We start from the raw sequence: 25,086 nt of genomic DNA on the forward strand, positions 1-25,086 counted from the left end.
TCGCTTATCAAAACACTGCTGCATTGTGCTACTAGTTCTGAAAACCCCCACAGGGTTTCTTTAAGATGCAGGATGAGATTGATGAGCAGGTTGGTGCTGCGTTGGCAGGGATCTGGATATGGTTTCAGACTTTGGGATTTTCCTTTTTTTTCATCACCCGTCTATGAATGGACTCAAGAGAAACATCTGAAGAGCAAAAGATTGATCTGTCATTGCAAAGTGCCAGAATATGAGGTGAAATGACTAATGAATAAATAAATGGGGATACTAACGCGCTATTGACAGCTGAGGATGTTTTGGTTGCTGGTGTCTGCAGAGCTTGCTTTTGTAGCCAGGCAGCCTGATTTAGCAGCTCAGGTGCTTTTGTAATCACCGACATACCAATCCAGCAATTCCCTTAAAGCTTTTAACGTAACTGGAGTCACAGTTTCTCTTCTGCTTGTGCTGCTCTGCTGTTCTTTCACTTTTTGTCATTAAAACATATCCAGGATTTTACCTATGAACTTCAAATGGGGAGGAAACGTAAGAATAGGTTTAGAACAAATAAAGCAGTTGGTACTGTACTGTATGGGAGCTGTTGACGAGTATATGAGAGACTTGTAGTGTGTTCTTGGCTGTGCTCAGTAATCGTGGGCGGGCTCTCAGGAAACTGAGTGATAAAGATCCCCGGGAAGTTCAGGAACAGTTGTTCATAGCTGTGTACTCAGATATATTTCCGCATGACTTACGAGCACAAAAGCCTCTCGACCAGACATTCAGTTGTGTTTCCTGTGTGTAGACCACCTGCAGACGTGCAGATATTATGTGCACAGATTAGTTTGCCTGAATGTCGGTTTACGTGGTAACCTGGCACTTGCTAGTTTAGTGGGAGAGGCAGCGGTTTTCCTAAGCTGAGGTCTTTACCCAGAGTGGCAAGTAAGGAAGGGTGGTGCCCTCCAAGCCTTTCGTCAGTGGCCATGAATCTATGCATTCCCATAGATTAATGCCATGGGGGTTTATCCAAATCCACATGGATTATCCAGATATTAACAGAGGTTACTTTTTGGTTTCCAAAGTGCAACTTTGCATTCAATGCAAGCGGAAAAACTTTCGTTAAAGAGTTACTCAAACTCAAAAACTTATTTTTTCTGCCATCACCCCAATAGACTGTTATAGGAGGAAGATAATGATGACTTGTATTATGAAATAATGATTTACTATCTCGAAATAATGACTTAGTGTCTCAAAATAATAAGTAATCTGGAAATAATGACTTTGTCCCGACTGACAGTATCTCAGAATAGTTACTTAGTACCTCAAAATAATGACAAATTAATCATCATTATTATTAAGATATTAGAATAAATTTTGCTTCCAGGCATGTCGAAATGGAAATAAACCCCAGGGACCCAGAACACGGTGGAGGGACTATGTGTCTTATCTGGCCTGGGAATACCTCAGGATGCCCCAGGAGGAGCTGGAGAACGTTGGTAGGCAGAGGGACGACTGGACTCCCAGCACAACCCCACCCAGGATAAGAAGGAGGAACTGCGTGGATGGATTTTGCTTTCTTTATTTCTTATTCATTTTCAGCATTATTGTTTCTCTTTATTTCTCAAATGATGATGTTTTCTACTTTCCACTCAGACTTTTATCCTATGTTTTTAGGGCTTGTGTTTGTTAATTTCTTGATTATGTGGAAGTGTGTGTGTCTGTGTCACACCTGTCCTTTAAAGCATAAATGACTGTTGCAGCAGTTTGCCCAAAAAAAAGAGAAAAAAAATGCAACTTTTTAATTGAGATCAATTCAAAATTAAGTAAATGTATTTATACTGAATAAACCTTGGTCTTCAGTAAGGCTTCAGTAAGATAGGAGTGTAAACATGATCAAGGTAATACTCAGATGAACAGAAGTCCCTTTAAAATGGCTTGTGCGCAGTGTGTGTGTGTGTGTGTGTGTGTGTGTGTGTGTGTGTGTGTGTGTGGGCGGGGGGGGGGGGGGGGGGGGGGGCGTTGGGTAATTTCAGATAAGCCTCAGAAATTACCCAACGGCACACTTTGAAGACATTAACAGACGTACAGAGGATGTGTGGCGTGAAAACAGGCTGCACTGCTAGCATTGTTCAGCAATAGGAAGTCAAAACAGGGGAGAGAACTCCATCACTGCCTGACCACCTTTGAGTTTTATATTCAACACTTTGTATTATTTGTCTTCCTTAAATAGCTGGAGATGTTTCTCGTGCCTGCGGTTGTTTCGTTGATGATTTTTTTGCGCATCTGTCTTGCATCCAGTTGTGGTAAGTTAACAGTTTTCCATCTGTGCTTGATTATAAGGGGACATTCTTGTGTTTTATCTATTAAATGTGTATAATTTCACTTTTTTTCCATCCAGTTCCTTTATTTTTACATCACATTTCACCGTTTTGTCACTGTTTTGTCACTTTTTGTGACTCGTTTGGCTGTTCATCCATCTGTATTTAAGTATTTTGAGTATTTATTTAAGTACTTTTTGTTCTTGTATAGTGCTGGACAAATCAAGTTAATAATATTATAATTATTAGTACCATTATTAATCAATTGACCGGAACCATGGATATCATGGATAAACAAGATCATCAACATACAACAGTACTGTATCATGTAAAGTTTGAATGTATTTAATTATTTTTCGATGATTTATTTATAGTACACAATTGTGTATGTAATAACTAGGCTACAAAAGATATACATACATTAAAGCAGGACAATAACTTATTATAGTCAGTGTGTTCATTTGTAATTATACTCCCTGTTATTTAATGTATATAATTGAACAAACTAAAGCAAAACTACAACAATAATGGCTCCGATTGTCACTGTGTGGACTGACGGTGGTGTTAAATCAGTGTTAATGTCTGTGTTGCAGGTGGAAAGTGTACAGATAATCCTGTATTCACTCCATCCAGCCTGGTAGTGAAGTTTGGTGACCCAGCCTCTGCCAGGTGCTCTGTGTGTCAGCGTTGCCAGAGCAAGGCATTTGGTTTGGAAAAATCTTTGGGAGAGTTAACAGAAAATGGGACCACGGTTTTTTGGACAGTTGACAGAATGACCGAATGGGGCACGTCTGCCATTTGCTATTATAATGATGAAGATACTGGCTGCCAATGTTCCAGCACCCTGCATGTAACTGTCTACCGTAAGTAAACCAGCATTGAACAAAACACTATTGCTAGCGGTGGTATCCCCATACGTGTCTTCAGCTTGGCTCTTTGTCTCCTTCCCTTTCTCCACAGAGCCTCCAGATAGTGTGTCGATCAACTTTGCGAATCACTCTGGGCCTGTGTTTGCTGGTCGTCAGTACGCCCTGCAGTGCACGGTACAGGGTGTCGCTGTTGTTGAAAACCTTGTTGTGACCTTCTACAGAGGACAGACAGCACTGGGTCAACAGAAGTCCAAGAATAAAGGGAAGAAACCAGTGAATGAAAGCTTCACTTTTACAATCACCCCCAGTGAAGAAGATGATGGAGTCCACTACTGGTGTGAAGCCAAACTAGATCTTGGACCTGAAGGACCACAGCTCCCTCCAGTGGTGATGTCACAAAACATGACTGCCGTGGTCCACTGTGAGTCTGACAACAAAAACAACACACCTCGATTCTGCATTGAGCCAAGACCCACGCTGTCGTGCAAAAATAACAAAGCAAACACACACAAAGAAGTGAAGACAGCTTTAAAAACAGTTTATCTCTGGTCATCTGTAAAGGAACAGTTGAACATTTTGGGAAATATCTGCTTCCTTGCAGAGTTTTAGACAAGAAGACTGATATCGCCCCCATGTGTGTTCAGTAAATATGAAGCGACAGCCAGAAGCCAGTTAGCTTAGCTTAGCATGAAGACTGGAAACCAGCATTGCCTGTACAGCCAAATTCCCATAAATTCTTAAAGAAACCACTGTCCCCCTTTCTCCAAGTGCTTAAACCAACTTTTTCAATTTACAGTCAACAAATGGCTGTGGCTATAGCCATTGCTGTGGGTACAATATTAGCTGTGACTGGCTAGCTACAAGACTGGCTGTCAACACATTAGACAACACTGGCCAAGACAATGCTGTGAAGACAGACAGTTCACACCTGCATCACTGAGGATTATTCATTAAAAACAAAGCGTTGCTAACTAAAACAGCAACAGCATTAGCTACGACCATAGCCATAATCACAGCAACAGCTAATGCCATGTTCACAGTCTACTCACAACTACAAGCCACACCTCAGGTGCAGCTAGCCACAATAATTAGTCTCCGCCAGTTATAGTAACATTAGCTCTTTGCAAAGATGGACTTGTTGCAGTTAACTTATATTACGTTTAACTGCCATCTCATCACAGTATGAGTAATATTAATACTACTTAACATGAATATTGGCCATTATTCACAACCTACAGTGCCAAACAGACTAATGCCGTACCCGTCCCGACAGTTCGGTACAGCTAAAGCTGGCTTCACCTGGTCCTAGCCACTGGCTACATGGAGGTCAGCCCTGCTTAAGAAAATAATGTCTCCCTGCTAAATGCAGTCCAATTATAACACATTATACCTTTGGACAGAGAAATGCTAGGCTAAGCTAACTGGCTGCTAGCTGGGCTTCATATTTACTGTACAGGCATGAGAATCATATATCTCATCGAACTGTTGGAGAGAGAGTGAATAAGTGTATTTCCAAAAATGTCAAACTATTCCTTTGATGATCATCTGTTTACTTTTTTAGCATTGTAGCAGCTAACAATAGCTAAAGCGGTGGTAGTATGATAGTATCTTAGCAGTAAGTATTGGCATCTAGCAGTTAACATTAACAGTATAGGTGAATCTAGCTTTATTGTCTTCTTCTGTTCCTCTTAGCAGGTAGCAGTTAGCACTTAACATTAGCTAAATGGTAGCATCGGAACTGTATTGTCTTCTTCTGTTCTTCTTAGCATTTGCATTAGCATTAGCTAAATGGTAGCATCGGTGCTGGCCACTACCTGGAGCATCTCTGGGTCAGTTGAACGTGGCAGTGCAGTTTGGATTGTGTAGGAGCAGTGTGAACTGGCACTGGGGGGGTGACTCTGGGATGCCGGAGTTCACCGCCTAGCCTCCTGGAGGTGTAGTGGGACTAAGTAGGCGAAACACTGTTGAAGGGAGGTATCCACCTGATGACCCCCAGAGACTTGTTATGAATCACTGCTCTTTGGCATGTATAGAGGCAGATTAGGGGTCCAAGTTCTTCACTGAGAATGAATCCTCTTTTTGAGCACAAGTATCTTGTGTTTAAATTCACTGTGTTTTAAAGTGTGCGCTTGTTTTAATATTTGTATTAATTAATGACAGGTGTTGCATTTCTCTCTCCTCCCCTTCCTCGTCAACCAACACTCAGATAAGCCTCAGGGGTCATCACGTCTCCTTCCGGTCACCGTCACAGAGGGAAACCCTCTGCACCTGAACTGCTCCACTGTGGGAAACCCCAGCCCCTCGTACACCTGGACGCTCCCGTCGGCTATCCCTCCCCCCTCTGGTGGCAGCGTCCTCACTATCAACGCTGTAACGAGCGCAGATGCAGGGCAGTACACCTGTTCTGTCACCAACGACGTGGGGACAATCACTGTGAAGTTCACCGTGGTTGTCCAAAGTGAGTTTTGGAGTGAACTGAGTTCATGTTATCGTATGGACTTAATCTTTTTCTAATTTACCTTTTCATTAGTGTTATGGAGCATGTAAGGAGCCCCAAAACTGTGAAAAGGCAGTAAAATGTGATCACCAAAATTATGCACCATTAGATAATACTGTGAGATGATTTAATGTAGAAAGAAATACAAAGCTTTATACCTTCTCTTCAACTTCCAATGATTTAGTAAAATAAACTGAAATATATTCAAACAAAATCTATTTTACTCTATTTGTCTTTCACAATCTCATTTTTATCAGTTTTTCAACAAGTATGTTTTCCTATTTTGTTTTGTCTTATATGTTTTATCTTTAATGTATTTTCCTCAGTTTTACTAACTGATTAAAAAGATTTTAATTTCTTTTTAGAATTGAATTGAATGCAGTATACATTTGACTCATCTGATAACCTTTTACTGCCTTTTGTCGATTTCGGGGCAAATTACACATGTCACCAACAACATGGATTTAAATATGACAACATGAAGCCATCACAGTTTAAAGTTGATGATTGACAGCATCATAAATATACTGTCTATTTGTCCATAGGACTGGAATCAACCTCAACCAGACTGCCGCCAACAACAACCGCCACCAGAACAACCAGAACAGCCACACAGACGAGAGCAGCGTGGAACAGCAGCACCAGCAGCAGACTGATTCACAGGTTCATGCTGTGTTTTATGCTTTTATTCTCTACTCTGGTTTAACTTCATTCCCAGACAACGTAGGAGGACAGTCGTAATATGCTGTAAAATGCTAACATCAGCGTGCTAATATGCTCACAATGACAATGTTAACCATGCCATAGTTCAGCACATTGGAGTGATCACATTTGCGAATTAGCATTAAACGCTAAGTACAGCCGAGGCTAATGTCAGTTTTTCAGGTTGTTTTTCATAAACCAAAATAATGGATAAATCAATGTTTTGACCTGACGATGGCGCTAGATGAAAACTCAGGTCACCAAAATGACTGTAATAAGGGTCATGTTCTTGTCCTTACCAAAATTTGTGGCAATCCTTATAGAAGATGTTGAGATATTTCCCTAAAACCACAATTGCTGATCTTGTGGTGGCGCTACAGGAAAAGTCAGAGGATCACCATAGTCATTCCTCTTCATCCTCTGGGGATCATGAATATCTGCACAAATCCATCCACAGTTGTTGAGATAATTCAGTCTAGAAGTCGTGGACTAGCTTTCCTAGAGCACTGCAGCTGTAGCATGGCAAACAACACTGTTTAAAAAGTGCCAATAAATAATATTTTATTGCTATAACTGTGTTTTTTGTATGTTATGTTGTAACATTCAGTTTGATGTTTTATTCAGTTGAAAGCCACAGTGTGCAGGATCTGAATAATCCTAACTCTGTCGTCTCCCATCGAAACACGACATGCAAACAGTTCCGACCGAGGGGGGCGCTGAGATGAATGTCACTACCTCAGAATAATTGGAAAGATGCTTCTGTATAATCACATAAAACACATAGTGGCTTTGATTGCAGTGCTTTGTTTGTGTACATCAACAATTAATTTGAATTAAGGTTTTAATTTAAGTGAATTTTCCATTTTTGACTCAAGATCAGACTGTATGCATGCAGCATCTAATTTTCACATACATAAATTATTCCAAGGCCTGTTAAAGCACTTTGATGCAATACTACTGATTATATTTATAGTATTTATAAAAAGGGAAAAGTAATTTGCAGTTTGCAGTTCACCCGATCTGCATGTCAGATTGGATTAAGGGAGGATCTACAAGAGGAAAATGTCATGTAAAAATTGTAATGTTGACTAATTGTACTATATAAGTGTACAATTCTTTGGTGTATAAACAATAGAAACATGAAAAGTTGAATTCAAATGATGAATTATTAAAGGGTCCAGACACTGAACTGGAAAAAGGCCAGTGTTCTGCTACACTCCACCCAAATGCAGCTGTTACGATTCTCACCACCTCCAAAACAACAAGAAGGAGTATTCTCAAAAGATAACACTCACTGTGAGGGTTTCACAACTGAACGTTTCAAAAAGCTGCCATTCAGTTTGGAAAACAAAGGAAAAATACGTTCATGCATTAAACTGCAGCACGGTCTGCACAAGGATCAGCAGTGAGGTGAAGAGCTGGCCTTCCAGGTTCAGAATCAGCAGTACATGGTCCTTCTCACACTGCGATACCGACAGTTCGCACCGACACTTCTACTAGAAAACATACTGTAAAATATGTTGCACTGTTATTGATAAAACTACCCAACAGTGTGGAAAAGGGCCATTTTTCTGCAAGTACTTTTTATAAAAATGCACTTTGCTACTAAAACTTAGGTACTTTTAATTACGTTATACTGTATTTCAAAGCCTGACTTTTACTAGTAATGGAGTATTTTTGTATTACAGTGCCATTAATTTTGCCAAGGTGAATGATCTGAATGCTTCACTATGCTGACATGCTTATTTCCTAAAAAAAAAGGATGACGATGATGATGATGATGATGAAACTGAATGATTGATTGCCTGACAGAAAAGAGCACATCCAAGATAATTCCGAAGTAATGAAGACATGTTACATTAGAATGTAGAATAAACAGATATATAAGCCAAACTCATTCTAGTAAAATGAAGGATCCATTGGATCCCTCTCCTAACTCACAAACCCCTCCATAATCAGGCCGCCTCCAGCCTCACTGACCTGCACCACCACACTCCCTCCCTTGCCAGACTCCTGTCTCCACCCGCACCTTTGATGTGCTGTACAAATGCTGATAAGGCGTTTCTCTGTCTCATCAAGGTAACTTTGCACGTAAAGTCTCATGTATTGATCCGCTGGGTGACTTGTTGATTGTGATCGTTGCGGATGTTGGAGGCTGTGCTTCATCAGTGAGGAGACTCGGCCCCTGAGGTGCTTCTATCATGAGGTAACTTGAGGACGAATAAAAGTAACAGAAACAGGGTGGCTGCTGTACAAAGAGGCTGCACTGCTCCCAAACTGTGCACTTTGAAGAAACGCAGGAGGATTATAGTGCACAATTTGACTTTCACAGACTGATCAGAAATGATGTTTTTCCTGCTTTTGATTGCCTGTTTGGGAACTTTTCTGCGCGACTTTCATGTGTTCAGCTGTGGTAAGTTAAAAAGCATTCATATTAGTGCTTATCAATAAAACTTCCCCACAGTGTATAAAGTAGGTACAACTGACTCCATCTCAACCAGCTACAATATAAAAATGTTGCTTGCATGTTAATGCATCAGTAATAATATTTATCCAATTATATAATATAGAATAATGTAACACCTAAAGGTGCCATGTTGTTTTACTTTAAAGAACCTTTTGCTAGTTAGACATATGTACTTTTACTTAAGTCACATTTTCAGTGGAAGATTTGTGTAGTTTTAATTCCTCCACTGTGCTGATGAGATGATTCCTTAAAACAGAATGATGATGATGATTAAATTCAGTGATTGGTCACTTGTATTTTAATAAGTGAACTGCAGTCACTGGCCTCAGAGTAGAGCATCAGGCTCTAGAGAAGGATAAGATAACTTGAATAACTTGAATCTTTGATTGATGGCCAACATCCAAGACAAGTTAAAATAATGAAGACATGTTCAGTTAGAACGTTAAATAGGCAGATAAACAAGCAAAATTCAGTTTGTAGAAGGAAAAACAGAAACCATTTTGCATCAAGCTCTTTAACATCTCTTTCATGTCTGTCTTACAGATGAAAACTGTGCAGATAAACCTGTGTTCAGCTCATCCAGACTGGTGGTTCAGTATGGCGACCCAACCTCTGCCCGCTGCTCTGCATGCCAGCAGGCTTGCCACAGTGGTCAAACTGGTTTGGAAGTACCTATTGGAGTGACGAGACATGATGGATCCATGATACTTTGGAAGGTTGCAAGTATGACTGAATGGGACACATCTGTAATGTGCTACTATAATGCTGCTGATGGTAGCCAGTGTTGTAGCACGCTGCCTGTAACTGTCTACAGTAAGTAAACTTGTTTTTGAGTCAGAGATACTCTGATGGTTTCAACACTCAGCCCATAATCAGAGTGAGTGATGCAGCATGTTGGAAAGATAAAGGTCTCTGTGTCTCTCTTTCTCCCCAGAGCCTCCAGATATCGTGAGCATCAGACTCATCAGTGACTATGGGCTGATGTTTGCTGATCATCAGTACACTTTGCTTTGTGAGGTACAGGATGTCGCTCCCATTGAAAACCTCATTGTGACCTTCTACAGAGATCAGACTGTACTGGGTCAGCAGCAGTCTGACAATAAAGACAAGAAACCAGTGGCTGAAGTCTTCATTTTAAACTTCCGCCCCAGTGAAGACGATGATGGAGCCCAGTACTGGTGTGAAGCCAAGCTAGAAATGGGACCTGAAGGACCACAGCCTCCTCCAGTGGTGGTGTCACAAAACGTCACCGCCAATGTGCAGACTCTGGAGTACACCACTGACAGCAGCACGGTGATTCACAGCTTCAATATCTGCCTCTTTCTTTTATTGTTTGCTCTGGTTTGAGGTCATTCTCAGAGTAATTTAGAGGCAGTTTGTTTCAGAAATATAACATAACAATAAAGAGAAGCTAATTTCCTATGTAACTCATATCTGATATCCACACAAATCAAACGCAGCCTCTGCTGTAAGAATGAGAAAAACAACCCATAGGTCAACTGCAAGCGGGTTATCATGACCATTATTTACTTTTATTGTTAGGTGCCAACGGCGAGGTTACACATCACGCCTTTCTGGGCTCTGGTTGATTGATCGACTGAAATGAGCAAAAGATTCAGGATAAGCATTAAAACATCACATGATTAGAATGTATGCATGTTTATTTTGGATCTCTGGATTTTATTTGTGTATTGGAGGACTGTTAGATTATTGTATTGGTGTCTATTTTACTTCATTAAAGCATCTGTAATGATATTTTAGTTTAGTTGTAGTTTGTTTGGAAGAGAGAGAGAGAGATTGTATATGCATCTTGAGGTCCAGGACATTTCAGTCACTCCTCTCACAACTTCAAAAAGCTGCCTGAGGGTTCAGACTTGGTTTTAAGGGTTACACACCATGGTGTCATGGGTCAGGAAGTCACCCATGAGTCCTTGGATGAAAACAAACCCCCCCACACAAAAAACTCTAAATTTTTAACAAAACATTTTTCCAACGGTATGTTTTTGGATAAATTTTCCATGAATTGTTCACATTTTAACCTCTTATTTATATTACATATTTATAGTATTTATAAAAAGGGAAAAGTAATTTGCAGTTTGCAGTTCACCCGATCTGCATGTCAGATTGGATTAAGGGAGGATCTACAAGAGGAAAATGTCATGTAAAAATTGTAATGTTGACTAATTGTACTATATAAGTGTACAATTCTTTGGTGTATAAACAATAGAAACATGAAAAGTTGAATTCAAATGATGAATTATTAAAGGGTCCAGACACTGAACTGGAAAAAGGCCAGTGTTCTGCTACACTCCACCCAAATGCAGCTGTTACGATTCTCACCACCTCCAAAACAACAAGAAGGAGTATTCTCAAAAGATAACACTCACTGTGAGGGTTTCACAACTGAACGTTTCAAAAAGCTGCCATTCAGTTTGGAAAACAAAGGAAAAATACGTTCATGCATTAAACTGCAGCACGGTCTGCACAAGGATCAGCAGTGAGGTGAAGAGCTGGCCTTCCAGGTTCAGAATCAGCAGTACATGGTCCTTCTCACACTGCGATACCGACAGTTCGCACCGACACTTCTACTAGAAAACATACTGTAAAATATGTTGCACTGTTATTGATAAAACTACCCAACAGTGTGGAAAAGGGCCATTTTTCTGCAAGTACTTTTTATAAAAATGCACTTTGCTACTAAAACTTAGGTACTTTTAATTACGTTATACTGTATTTCAAAGCCTGACTTTTACTAGTAATGGAGTATTTTTGTATTACAGTGCCATTAATTTTGCCAAGGTGAATGATCTGAATGCTTCACTATGCTGACATGCTTATTTCCTAAAAAAAAAGGATGACGATGATGATGATGATGATGAAACTGAATGATTGATTGCCTGACAGAAAAGAGCACATCCAAGATAATTCCGAAGTAATGAAGACATGTTACATTAGAATGTAGAATAAACAGATATATAAGCCAAACTCATTCTAGTAAAATGAAGGATCCATTGGATACCTCTCCTAACTCACAAACCCCTCCATAATCAGGCCGCCTCCAGCCTCACTGACCTGCACCACCACACTCCCTCCCTTGCCAGACTCCTGTCTCCACCCGCACCTTTGATATGCTGTACAAATGCTGATAAGGCGTTTCTCTGTCTCATCAAGGTAACTTTGCACGTAAAGTCTCATGTATTGATCCGCTGGGTGACTTGTTGATTGTGATCGTTGCGGATGTTGGAGGCTGTGCTTCATCAGTGAGGAGACTCGGCCCCTGAGGTGCTTCTATCATGAGGTAACTTGAGGACGAATAAAAGTAACAGAAACAGGGTGGCTGCTGTACAAAGAGGCTGCACTGCTCCCAAACTGTGCACTTTGAAGAAACGCAGGAGGATTATAGTGCACAATTTGACTTTCACAGACTGATCAGAAATGATGGTTTTCCTGCTTTTGATCGCCTGTTTGGGAACTTTTCTGCGCGACTTTCATGTGTTCAGCTGTGGTAAGTTAAAAAGCATTCATATTAGTGCTTATCAATAAAACTTCCCCACAGTGTATAAAGTAGGTACAACTGACTCCATCTCAACCAGCTACAATATAAAAATGTTGCTTGCATGTTAATGCATCAGTAATAATATTTATCCAATTATATAATATAGAATAATGTAACACCTAAAGGTGCCATGTTGTTTTACTTTAAAGAACCTTTTGCTAGTTAGACATATGTACTTTTACTTAAGTCACATTTTCAGTGGAAGATTTGTGTAGTTTTAATTCCTCCACTGTGCTGATGAGATGATTCCTTAAAACAGAATGATGATGATGATTAAATTCAGTGATTGGTCACTTGTATTTTAATAAGTGAACTGCAGTCACTGGCCTCAGAGTAGAGCATCAGGCTCTAGAGAAGGATAAGATAACTTGAATAACTTGAATCTTTGATTGATGGCCAACATCCAAGACAAGTTAAAATAATGAAGACATGTTCAGTTAGAACGTTAAATAGGCAGATAAACAAGCAAAATTCAGTTTGTAGAAGGAAAAACAGAAACCATTTTGCATCAAGCTCTTTAACATCTCTTTCATGTCTGTCTTACAGATGAAAACTGTGCAGATAAACCTGTGTTCAGCTCATCCAGACTGGTGGTTCAGTATGGCGACCCAACCTCTGCCCGCTGCTCTGCATGCCAGCAGGCTTGCCACAGTGGTCAAACTGGTTTGGAAGTACCTATTGGAGTGACGAGATATGATGGATCCATGATACTCTGGAAGGTTGCAAGTATGACTGAATGGGACACATCTGCAAAGTGCTACTATAATGCTGATGATGGTAGCCAGTGTTGTAGCACGCTGCCTGTAACTGTCTACAGTAAGTAAACTTGTTTTTGAGTCAGAGATACTCTGATGGTTTCAACACTCAGCCCATAATCAGAGTGAGTGATGCAGCATGTTGGAAAGATAAAGGTCTCTGTGTCTCTCTTTCTCCCCAGAGCCTCCAGATATCGTGAGCATCAGACTCATCAGTGACTATGGGCTGATGTTTGCTGATCATCAGTACACTTTGCTTTGTGAGGTACAGGATGTCGCTCCCATTGAAAACCTCATTGTGACCTTCTACAGAGATCAGACTGTACTGGGTCAGCAGCAGTCTGACAATAAAGACAAGAAACCAGTGGCTGAAGTCTTCATTTTAAACTTCCGCCCCAGTGAAGACGATGATGGAGCCCAGTACTGGTGTGAAGCCAAGCTAGAAATGGGACCTGAAGGACCACAGCCTCCTCCAGTGGTGGTGTCACAAAACGTCACCGCCAATGTGCAGACTCTGGAGTACACCACTGACAGCAGCACGGTGATTCACAGCTTCAATATCTGCCTCTTTCTTTTATTGTTTGCTCTGGTTTGAGGTCATTCTCAGAGTAATTTAGAGGCAGTTTGTTTCAGAAATATAACATAACAATAAAGAGAAGCTAATTTCCTATGTAACTCATATCTGATATCCACACAAATCAAACGCAGCCTCTGCTGTAAGAATGAGAAAAACAACCCATAGGTCAACTGCAAGCGGGTTATCATGACCATTATTTACTTTTATTGTTAGGTGCCAACGGCGAGGTTACACATCACGCCTTTCTGGGCTCTGGTTGATTGATCGACTGAAATGAGCAAAAGATTCAGGATAAGCATTAAAACATCACATGATTAGAATGTATGCATGTTTATTTTGGATCTCTGGATTTTATTTGTGTATTGGAGGACTGTTAGATTATTGTATTGGTGTCTATTTTACTTCATTAAAGCATCTGTAATGATATTTTAGTTTAGTTGTAGTTTGTTTGGAAGAGAGAGAGAGAGATTGTATATGCATCTTGAGGTCCAGGACATTTCAGTCACTCCTCTCACAACTTCAAAAAGCTGCCTGAGGGTTCAGACTTGGTTTTAAGGGTTACACACCATGGTGTCATGGGTCAGGAAGTCACCCATGAGTCCTTGGATGAAAACAAACCCCCCCACACAAAAAACTCTAAATTTTTAACAAAACATTTTTCCAACGGTATGTTTTTGGATAAATTTTCCATGAATTGTTCACATTTTAACCTCTTATTTATATTACATATTTATAGTATTTATAAAAAGGGAAAAGTAATTTGCAGTTTGCAGTTCACCCGATCTGCATGTCAGATTGGATTAAGGGAGGATCTACAAGAGGAAAATGTCATGTAAAAATTGTAATGTTGACTAATTGTACTATATAAGTGTACAATTCTTTGGTGTATAAACAATAGAAACATGAAAAGTTGAATTCAAATGATGAATTATTAAAGGGTCCAGACACTGAACTGGAAAAAGGCCAGTGTTCTGCTACACTCCACCCAAATGCAGCTGTTACGATTCTCACCACCTCCAAAACAACAAGAAGGAGTATTCTCAAAAGATAACACTCACTGTGAGGGTTTCACAACTGAACGTTTCAAAAAGCTGCCATTCAGTTTGGAAAACAAAGGAAAAATACGTTCATGCATTAAACTGCAGCACGGTCTGCACAAGGATCAGCAGTGAGGTGAAGAGCTGGCCTTCCAGGTTCAGAATCAGCAGTACATGGTCCTTCTCACACTGCGATACCGACAGTTCGCACCGACACTTCTACTAGAAAACATACTGTAAAATATGTTGCACTGTTATTGATAAAACTACCCAACAGTGTGGAAAAGGGCCATTTTTCTGCAAGTACTTTTTATAAAAATGCACTTTGCTACTAAAACTTAGGTACTTTTAATTACATTATACTGTATTTCAAAGCCTGACTTTTACTAGTAATGGAGTATTTTTGTATTACAGTGCCATTAATTTTGCCAAGGTGAATGATCTGAATGCTTCACTATGCTGACATGCTTATTTCCTAAAAACAACTTTTAAATTGCTGGAAGTACTTAATCATGAATTAATGACAGAAACATATAATCAAATCAACATCTCATTCAAATACTGTCTGCTACAGTTACACACATCATGATTTGGAATAACCTCGCAGAGAGGAAGCATATATATAGAGAACAGAAGTGCAACAAGAACTGAGCCTTGGTGGACACCACAATTTAGGTAAGCCGTCAAGGAAGAGGAGTTAGCCAGAGTGACAGAAGCAGTTCTGTTGCAGAGGTATATGCATAATAAGCTAAGAGCCAAGTCCATGATGCCGACCCAAGTCTCCAAATGATGTAAGAAGATACTGTGATTGACTGTGTCAAAGGCAGCACTTGAATCTAAAAGAACTAAGATTGAGCTGTTGTCTCTGCCTGCAGTCAGCAGTAGGTCATTAGTAACCTTAACAAGTGCTGTCTCAGTACTCTGAAGTGCTGTAAAACCAGACTGGAAGCTGTTAAAAACACTATTATTATTCATAAAAGGTATCAGTTGGAATGAAATTACTTTCTGCTGAACATTACATAAAAAAGGCAGTTTTGAGATTGGTCTATTTACTTAAAGACAGGGGGTCCAAATGAGATTTTTTTTAGCAGTGGGTGAACAATGGCAAACTGTCTGGAAAAGAGCCAGAGGTCAGAGAGTTGTTAAAGGTCTGCAAAATAACAGGGCTAACAGTGGGGAAAACCTCCTTGAGCAGCTTAGTGGGGCTGATATCTAAGATGCAGGAGAGGAGTTCATATGAGAGACTGAACTCTCTAACACTGAAGCTGTGATGGGTTGAAACTGGGTAAAAGTGGCTCCCTGCTGGATCAGGGCAAGGAAGACATCCAGAGCCTCTGAGGACAGCTCCCTTCAGGATCCTGCAATGGGAAGAGGGGGTTGCTGTCTGGAATGAAGGCCATGGATTTGGCTTCACAGTGGAACAGTGATACTATGAAACATCATCAGATGAGGCCATTGTGTGTCTTTGTTAGCGTTTTAACAGCGAGCCTCTCCTCATAGGCTGCGGAGGAGTCAACGTAGTTGAACTCATCCCTCTCTTTCTTGAAGAGGTGGTCAATCCTTGTCTTCTGTCTGCAGGTAAATCAGACTGCTGGAGAGGCCAACAGCTGATCTTTCTGAGGATCCAAACCTCCTGGTGGAACAAAATCAGTCTGTTACTTGCCCAGCAGGTCATAGGATTGTCTCCTTGGCTACTTCAAAAACAAATGTTTGATTTGGAAGGAAACACCTCCTGTTGCATCTTTATATTGCAGTGGACAGGTGAGGTGGAGCGTTGAGTCTTATATCCTTGATGACATCATAGCCCTGAGTTCAGGTGGGTCCCCGTCCAAAGGAAAACCAGGATTTGCTTCCGAACCTGATCTTACACTCAGGTGTTATTTGCAATGATTTAGTTTTACAGGCTTGTCTTTTTTCATCCATGTGGTGAAGTCCCAACACTTCCCAACTCAGATCCATCTCATCTCCAGTGACCCGTTCCATCCGGTTTCTCACAGCACAGCACAGAAACAGCTCATCAGCCTGAACAGCTGCACTTCCTCCACTGCTCCTAAGGCGTCCCCCAGGGTTCGGTGCTCGGTCCTCTCCTATTCATAATACATATTGTTTTTTATTATTTTATACTCAGTCATCCGCTGAAGATTATTATGGTTGTGTTATTATTTTGTGTGACTTTGTGCGGGTGAGATGTTTTTCTGTCTCATCTAGGTAACTTTACACGTTATGTCTCATGTATTGATCCGCTGGGTGACTTGTTGATTGTGATCGTTGCGGATGTTGGAGGCTGTGCTTCATCAGTGAGGAGACTCGGCCCCTGAGGTGCTTTTATCATGAGGTAACTTGAGGAGCGATGGAAATAACAGAAACAGGGTGGCTGCTCTGCAAAGAGGCTGCACTGCTCCCAAACTGCACACTTTGAAGAAACACAGGAGGATTAAAGTGCACAATTTGACTTTCACAGACTGATCAGAAATGATGTTTTTCCTGCTTTTAATCCTCTGTTTGGGGACTTTTCTGCGCGACTTTCATGTGTCCAGCTGTGGTAAGTTAAAAAACGTTAATATAAGTGTTTTTTTTAACCTTTATTAAAATGTTATTGTTGTACTTAGACAGACTTTACTTTACTTTAATATTTCCATTTTATGTTACATTTAATCCAAAACAATTCAGAGGGAATTTAGTACTTTTTACTCCACTACATATATTTGACAGTTTTAGTTACTTCTTTGCAGATTAAGATTTTAACCAAAACATATATTATTCAAAAGAGCTTCGTTTTATCAATAAAATTACCCCACAGTGTATAAAGTAGTTAAAACTGATTCCATCTCGACCAGCTACAATATAAATGTTGCTTACATGTTAATGCATCAGTAATAATAATAATCCAATTATATAATATAAATTAATGTCACACCTACAGGTGCCATTTTTCTGCATTATGATTTGTTTCACTTTTAATACTTAACGTACATTTTTCTCATTATACTTCTGTAATTTCAGTTACATTTTCCATGGAGGGTTTTTATATTGCAGTATTGATACTTTTGCCTTTGTTAAGGTTTTGAATATTTCTTCCTCCACAATGCTGATAAGATGATTTCTTAAAACATGATGATGATGATGATGATTAAATTCATTGATTGGTCACTCGTATTTTATTTAAGTGAACTTCAGTCACTGGCCTCAGAGTAGAGCATCAGGCTCTAGAGAAGGATAAGAATTGACTTGAATAACTTGAATCCTTGATTGATGGGCAACATTAGTTAAAATAATGAAGACGAGTTTAATTAGAACGTTAAATAAGCAGATAAACAAGCAAAATTCAGTTTGTAAAAGGAAAAATAGAAACCATTTTGCATCAAGCTCTTTAACATCTCTTTCATATCTGTCTTACAGATGACAACTGTGCAGATAAACCTGTGTTCAGCTCATCCAGACTGGTGGTTCAGTATGGCGACCAAATCTCTGCCAGCTGCTCTGCATGCCAGCACGCTTGCCACAGTAATCAAACTGGTTTGGAAGTATCTACTGGAGTCACAACACAAAATGGATCCATGATACTGTGGACGGTTGACAATGTGACTGAATGGGACACATCTGCAAAGTGCTACTATAATGCTGATGATGGTAGCCAGTGTTGTAGCTCGCTGCCTGTAACTGTCTACAGTAAGTAAACTTGTTTTTGAGTCAGAAATACTCTGATGGTTTCAACATTCAGTCCATAATCAGAGTGAGTGATGCAGCATGTTGGACAGATTAAGGTAGATATCCACCTGAAGGACTTAAGATCTTACTGTGTCTGTTTCTCTATGTCTCTCTGTCTCCCCAGAGCCTCCAGACATTGTGACCATCAGCTTTTACCGTTCTTCTTGGCCGATGTACCCTGGTGGTCACTACACTCTGCACTGTGAGGTACAGGATGTCGCTCCTGTTGAAAACCTCATCGTGACCTTCTACAAAGATCAGACCATACTGGGTCAGCAGCAGTCAAAGAATAAAGAGAAGAAACCAGTGACTGAAGCCTTCACTTTAAACTTCATTCCCACTGCAGACGATAATGGAGTCATGTTACGTTGTGAAGCCAAGCTCGAACTGGGACCTGAAGGACCACAGCCTCCTCCAGTGGTGATGTCACAAAACACCACCGCCACTGTGTACAGTATTTTGCACCGCATCACCGTCAGCGGCACAGTGATTCACACAGTCAATACGTGCCTCATGCTTTTATTGTTTGCTCTAGTTGGGTCATTCTCAGTATAATTTAGAGGCAGTTTGTTTCCAGAAATATAACAAAACAATAAACAAAAACTAATAAAGCCCATATTTGGTATATATGCAAATCAGCCTTGTTTGGTGGCGACCTCTGTTGGTCGTCGTCATTATGATGGGAGCAAAGGTGGGGTGGATGGATGGCTCAACAAACACGGGACTGATGTAGTAGACTTACTCACCCTTAAAATCTGACTCACTTAAAACCATTTTAATCTTAACCAGGGTCTGAAGCTGTTTTACTATAAAAGCATCACGACTTTCTGGGCGCTGGTTGACTTATTGATCGGCTGGAGTGATCATAAAATGTTGGATAAGTATCAAACCATCATGTAACTAGAATGTATGCAAGTCATTTTGGTCAATACATGTAATACTTGTTATGGAGTACTTTTACACGTGTATTATTTTACTTAAATAAAGCATCTGTGCTTCCTTCAAAACTGTCTCGGAGGAGGTTCAGAGTTGTGGACGAGGATCCTGTCGTTGCCCATGTTGTTAGTATTAGTACTATTGTTGTTTTACTTTGTTTGGATGAGGAGACAGTGTGTGTGTGTGTGTGTGTGTCACATTGATTGTAATTTACAGCATACTACTAAAGACCAGCAGCACATAGTTTCCCACATTCAGGGTTAGATCTCACACTAGGCTACTGCACTTCAACAGAAAGGCACATCCAAGAGCGTTTCTGAGAAGGAAAACCAGTCTGCAGGACGGTAAGTGTGACACTCTCCTGAACCAGAACCAAGAAAAGAGGGTTACCCACACAAAACAGCTGGTAGACCTGCTGCTGAAGGCTTCTTCAGATGAAGAACACCAGAAAAGTCTGCTAGGCTGCACCTGCAGGAGACATAGCAGCAGTAGAAGCATGCTGGAGTGGTGTTATCACAGGATCCAGTTGTGGACACGCAGACATCGTCCAGTCTTTACAAGCACACAGAGCCCTCTCCTCAGCTTGTCGGGCTGCCTCCTGCAGCTCATGGAGAGGTGTCCGAGCTGAGGTTTTACCGCAGGTACCCTTACCAGGAGGTTTGCACTGCAGCATTTTCCGTTCTCACGGGTCTACAGGGCCGAACAGAGGCTCAGTGATTCGCGATGTCGCCTCACAACCACAAGGGCAGGGTCACACCAGCCCCTGACTCTGTGGAGCTCGCTCAGGGTGCTCTGGTTTCCTCCCAGTTTGGACACAGGATAAATACTTTGATAAATAAATAGGCTGAATGAGGGAAGAAACTGTACAGAAATACATATACAAAAAATCCAGCAAAAGAAAATATGTATATACCATTGATCTATTTATTTATTTGATTTGATAGAATTATGACTTATTTGTTTTTGACTAATCAAACTCATTATTCATTAAATTTGTCACTTTTTGGCTGCAGTACATCTACATACAAGGAAACACACACATTTTATTAATGATTTGAAATGCTTAGTTATTCAAATAGCTGTTCTATTATATGTATTTCATATTATGGAGGTCTAAATGCTGTTTTGAGGTCTGCCATATCGGACTGGGTGTCGAGCCATAATACTTTCTGAGGACAAAACACAAACAATGAATTAGTGGTGAGATTCTTGGTCTTGTTTTAAGGTGTTTTTTTTTTTTTTTTGCAGCTGGAGTCTCACAGGAAACCGTTTCCTCCGCATAATTGAGCCAAAAAGACCACCGGGGCAACTGTCACAACACAAATGAATTGCTGTCGATAGATGGTTGAAATCCCTGCTCACAGGCACACAGGAGAGTCATTAGACACAGCTGCGTGGCTCTCGCTTCACGCACAGCTGGCTTGGTGTTGCACAGCCAAGAGGACACATGTTAACAAAGCTCTGTGCGTCTCGGCTACAGTTTGTCTCACAGTGAGGAGCAGATGATGAAATGTCTCAGCTCAGGCGTAAACACACGTGCAGAAGCTGATCACATGAGTCGTGCTATGAACTGCAGACAACACGCTTCATTACACTGATCAAATGAACAAATGGCAACATGTGATGCTGATCTGATCCAAACACACCAGATAAAGCAGGTTCACTCAGTTTTTGAAATAAAAAATAGGGATGTTTTGATTTTCCAAACTTTAATACTGATTGTTGTTCATGTAGCAGTCTAATCCAGCAGTGGTACTCTGTGTCTTCATTGACGGTTAACATAAGCTGATTGGGACACTTCTGCATTGTGCTATTATGATAATGTTACTGCTACTGTGATATTAATGTGTGTGTGTGTGTGTGTGTGTGTGTGTGTGTGTGTGTGTGTGTGTGTGTGTTTGTGTGCCTACGTGCTGGTTTCCAGAGAGACTCCAGATAATGTGTCCATCAGCTTGGCAGTGTACAGTACAGGAAGTTGCTCCTGTGGAAAACCTCATTATGGCCTTCTACAGACAGACAGCAGTCCAAGAACAACACAGAGAGGAAGAAACAAGTGACTGAGAGCTTCACTTAAAACTTCAACCCCAGCGAAGAAGATGATGGAGTCTAGTACTGGTGAGGAGCAGAGCTAGAACTGGGACCTGAAGGACTACACCGCTCTCCAGTGGTGATGTCAAAAAACATCATTACCACTGTCCGCTGTGAGTCTCGCACCTCAATTTTGCAGCATAAAATAAATGTGAAATTAAGTTTGAAGGACTGTTAAGGTGTCACAGATCTTTTACCACAGCTGGGCACACCTGCCTACCATAGCCTATAGCTACCAGGGGTATAGGGAAAATTCATGGATGTGGGGAGTCCACAGAGATGCCTTTGGAAAGAATTTTGTGCTGTGCCGCTGATAGCTACTGTTGGAGCTCAGCCCTGCAGAAGAAAATAGTACTCCTGTAAATTCAGTCCACTAATTAACTTAAATAATGTTACAGTGAAACAGAAGCCACAACTTTACCTGTTCCAACCGCCCATATAGGCAGAAAGTTTGGGCTAGCAATACATCCTCCTGCTAACCATTTCTCAGACTGTGTGATTTCACTTCAGTGAGATCAGGCTCTGTACCATCAGCAGCTTCAGCAGACATGCTCAAGTCAGACCCAACAGTGGAATTTGCAGCTATTTTAGCCACAGTTTCGACTACATTTCCTCCAGAGTCTCAGCATGCGCAGCAATAGCAAGGCCAGCAGGAGTTGGTCTCCACTGCAGCCTCTGACTCGCTGCACTCTTTACTCTCACCTGCATTTTTCTTCCTTCCCTCCTTCCAGATGTTCAAACCACTTCCATGCTTGTCACGTCTCAGCTTTTCTTTCTCAATTTTCCAACTGTGGTCTCCATCACTTGTCTGACGGTTTCTAGCACACCGCAAAGCTTGTGCTTCTTACTTTTATTTTCATCTATCCATTCAAATATTTTAAAAATATAATCTGTCTTAACTTCTAAATGCACAGAGACCATTTACACACCCTTTTCTCATCACATCTGTATAACTATTATTATTATTAATGATCAGTAGTAGTAGTAGTATTCACTACTCCACGAGTCCCCCTCTGGCCACTGGGTGTCTCTGGCCACAGTCCTAGTATATTAGTAATAATTGGTGTCTTTCAGGATGAAATCAGTTGCACAGACGAGGATTCAGACATGAGCGAAGCAATAATACAGTTTCCATCTCTTTTAACACAAAGAGAAGTCTTCTTAATTATTTACATATAATTTAACCAAATACAGTTTAGACTTTGAAGAGAGGACAGTGTGTGTGTGTGTGTGTGTGTGTCACTCTCTCACTTCAGGGAGCAACCAGCAGCCCACACACTGCAGATCGAGCCAATGCGAGAACCACACCCTTCACAGGAATTTGCTTGCGGCCAGTCGATCACTTATTTCTGGAAATGTGCAGTGCCTGTTAGTTTGGCACTGACGAGCAGGAGAAGCAACACTGTGACATCAGCAGAATTCAGCAAAGGTTTCTAACATGATTTCTATTTGCTTGCACTCCTGCTACAATCTCATGTCTCCCCCCTTTGACCACAGGCGTCAGGACGTTTCCCTCTGGGCTGGCTCGCCAAATGTTGATCAGCCTTCAGTGAGTGTAATAAATAACCACTTTCAGGCTCATAGGAACCAAACGCTGATGTAGTACTACTAGAGCTTGTAGTAGAGCATGGGTGGAGCTGAGGCTTAAATGAGTGAGTTATATAGATATTCACCCCCCTGTACAGTCGTAATGAATGGGAAATTAGCTAGACCAAATCCATTTTTGAACCAAGCTGTAAACATATTTATTTCTCCTGTAAAGTGGAGCATTTTGATATGGGGGTCTATGGGGACTGACTCGCTTTTGGAGCCAGTGGCCATTCGAGGAACTGCAGTTTTTGGCTTCACTTTCAGCCCGAGAGGTTGCAGCCTGTGCTGTGCACTGGAGGCAGTAAAGCATTATCAATACTTCCCCAGTTTAGTACTGTGCTCTCTAAGAGCTCTTTCCCTTCTCTTCATCTCTCCACATTGCAAACCACAAATGATGAGCTTTTGTCATGTGGTGCCACCTGTCTGCAGGTGTCACCACATGGAAACATGGCTCATGGTTGATTAAAACGTTATCTCTGCAGAACTGTCTCACTTGCTTTATATTAACCCCTTGATGCCTGAATTTATTTAGCTGCGAATTCACGACAATCTGCGTTAAGGGGTTAATCTAACAGTAAAATTAACACTGGTCTATCACTACAGACCAGTACAAAAGCATCCGCCCCTGAAATGGTTCTGGGTGTGATGATAAGCTTTGCTGTGAGGTAAACTGAGGACATCAGATACACAATGTCAAAAACAACTTGTTTGCTGTGAAAAGAGACTGACTGCGCAAGTTTTTCAGAAAAAAACGGAGGAGAATGAAAGTGTCCAATTTGACTTTCAAACCGACTTTCTGACCATCTTTACATTAGCTGATTTTGATAATTTGGTCATTGGAAATTATGTTTTTCCATTTCATACCTCTAATTGTGTCTTTGGGGACTTTTCTGCGTGGCTTTCGTGTGTCCAGTTGTGGTAAGAAGTTAAAAAGCATTAAAAATAGGTTTTGTAATGTGACCGTTCCTGTATTAAAAATGATTTTGCACTTTGACCTTTTATCTGACCATCACATACTGCTTGGCGCTTTTTGTCAGTATGTCTGCTGTTGATACAGAGGAGGATTTATTCAACAGCTGTATACAATTTGGTGGCACTTATACTTTCCACTACACAAGGATTCATGGGGACACACCAATAGGAATCAGTTTTATTAATACAACTACTCAACTGTGTATAAAGTAGTTAAAATTAGCTCCATCTCGACCAGCTACAATATAAAAATGTTGTTTATATGTTAATGCGTCAGTAATAGTAATCAAATAATATAATATACATTTCCTGTTCTGAGTTATTTTACTTTTGATACTTTGGTAACTATAAAACGATTGTACTACTTTTACCTTGGTTAAGGTTTTGAATACTATTTCCTGCACTATGCTGATTAGCTAATTTCTTAAAACAGAATGAGGATGATGATGATTAAATTCAGTGATTGGTCACTTGTATTTTAATAAGTGAACTGCAGTCACTGGCCTCAGAGTAGAGCAGCCATGTCCAAACTATTCCATAAAGGGCCGTGTGGCTGCAGGTTTTCGTTCCAACCAAGGAGGAGCACACCAGGCTGGAATCAATTAATCAGCTGATCTCAGTCTTCAGCTGATAACTAATGATCCCTTGATGTTGATTGGTTGGCCTGGTGTGCTCCTCCTTGGTTGGAACAAAAACCTGCAGCCACACGGCCCTTTATGGAATAGTTTGGACATGCCTGGAGTAGAGCATCAGGCTCTAGAGAAGGATAAGAATTGACTTGAACCTTTGATTGATGGACAGAAAAGAGCCAACATCCAAGACGAGTTAAAATAATGAAGACATGTTCAGTTAGAACGTTAAATAAGCAGATAAATAAGGGAAAATCAGTTTTGTAAAAGGAAAAATAGAAACCATTTTGCATCAAGCTCTTTAACATCTCTTTCATGTCTGTCTTACAGATGAAAAGTGTGCAGATAAACCTGTGTTCAGCTCATCCAGACTGGTGGTTCAGTATGGCGAGCCAACCTCTGCCAGCTGCTC

The 25,086-nt window shown here is 40.7% G+C and overlaps 3 protein-coding genes across 3 annotated transcripts; all 3 read left to right on the forward strand.

The window, feature by feature from the left end:
• Positions 1 to 2,037: 2,037 nt before the first annotated feature.
• LOC121604262 lies at positions 2,038 to 10,776 on the forward strand. The gene is made up of 8 exons (XM_041933736.1): positions 2,038 to 2,276; positions 2,885 to 3,154; positions 3,252 to 3,581; positions 5,367 to 5,618; positions 6,203 to 6,357; positions 8,319 to 8,438; positions 9,366 to 9,639; positions 9,761 to 10,776. Exons 1-8 carry the CDS (start codon positions 2,210 to 2,212, stop codon positions 10,171 to 10,173), a joined length of 1,881 nt encoding a protein of 626 aa, XP_041789670.1. The 5' UTR covers positions 2,038 to 2,209; the 3' UTR covers positions 10,174 to 10,776.
• Positions 10,777 to 12,002: 1,226 nt separating this feature from the next.
• LOC121604773 lies at positions 12,003 to 14,629 on the forward strand. Its single transcript, XM_041934376.1, has 3 exons — positions 12,003 to 12,331; positions 12,929 to 13,198; positions 13,320 to 14,629. The coding sequence occupies exons 1-3, from the start codon at positions 12,262 to 12,264 to the stop codon at positions 13,730 to 13,732; spliced, it is 753 nt and encodes a 250-aa protein (XP_041790310.1). The 5' UTR covers positions 12,003 to 12,261; the 3' UTR covers positions 13,733 to 14,629.
• Positions 14,630 to 16,928: 2,299 nt separating this feature from the next.
• Positions 16,929 to 19,494, forward strand: LOC121604772 (vascular cell adhesion protein 1-like). The gene is made up of 3 exons (XM_041934375.1): positions 16,929 to 17,293; positions 18,151 to 18,420; positions 18,584 to 19,494. The coding sequence occupies exons 1-3, from the start codon at positions 17,224 to 17,226 to the stop codon at positions 19,012 to 19,014; spliced, it is 771 nt and encodes a 256-aa protein (XP_041790309.1). The 5' UTR covers positions 16,929 to 17,223; the 3' UTR covers positions 19,015 to 19,494.
• The last annotated feature ends 5,592 nt before the right edge of the window (positions 19,495 to 25,086 follow it).

This window comes from Chelmon rostratus, chromosome 3 (assembly GCF_017976325.1).
Source record: "Chelmon rostratus isolate fCheRos1 chromosome 3, fCheRos1.pri, whole genome shotgun sequence".
Taxonomy (NCBI): Eukaryota; Metazoa; Chordata; class Actinopteri; order Chaetodontiformes; family Chaetodontidae; genus Chelmon; species Chelmon rostratus.

Bases quoted from the DNA above. Each gene is read 5' to 3' on its own strand.
- LOC121604262 (XM_041933736.1), top strand. From the start codon at position 2,210: ATGTTTCTCGTGCCTGCGGTTGTTTCGTTGATGATTTTTTTGCGCATC. The intron at 6,358-8,318 runs GTTTAACTTCAT...CTCCATAATCAG, and splicing joins TGCTTTTATTCTCTACTCTG to GCCGCCTCCAGCCTCACTGA. The intron at 9,640-9,760 runs GTAAGTAAACTT...CTTTCTCCCCAG, and splicing joins GCTGCCTGTAACTGTCTACA to AGCCTCCAGATATCGTGAGC.
- LOC121604773 (XM_041934376.1), top strand. From the start codon at position 12,262: ATGATGGTTTTCCTGCTTTTGATCGCCTGTTTGGGAACTTTTCTGCGC. The intron at 12,332-12,928 runs GTAAGTTAAAAA...TCTGTCTTACAG, and splicing joins CTTTCATGTGTTCAGCTGTG to ATGAAAACTGTGCAGATAAA. The intron at 13,199-13,319 runs GTAAGTAAACTT...CTTTCTCCCCAG, and splicing joins GCTGCCTGTAACTGTCTACA to AGCCTCCAGATATCGTGAGC.
- LOC121604772 (XM_041934375.1), top strand. From the start codon at position 17,224: ATGATGTTTTTCCTGCTTTTAATCCTCTGTTTGGGGACTTTTCTGCGC. The intron at 17,294-18,150 runs GTAAGTTAAAAA...TCTGTCTTACAG, and splicing joins CTTTCATGTGTCCAGCTGTG to ATGACAACTGTGCAGATAAA. The intron at 18,421-18,583 runs GTAAGTAAACTT...CTGTCTCCCCAG, and splicing joins GCTGCCTGTAACTGTCTACA to AGCCTCCAGACATTGTGACC.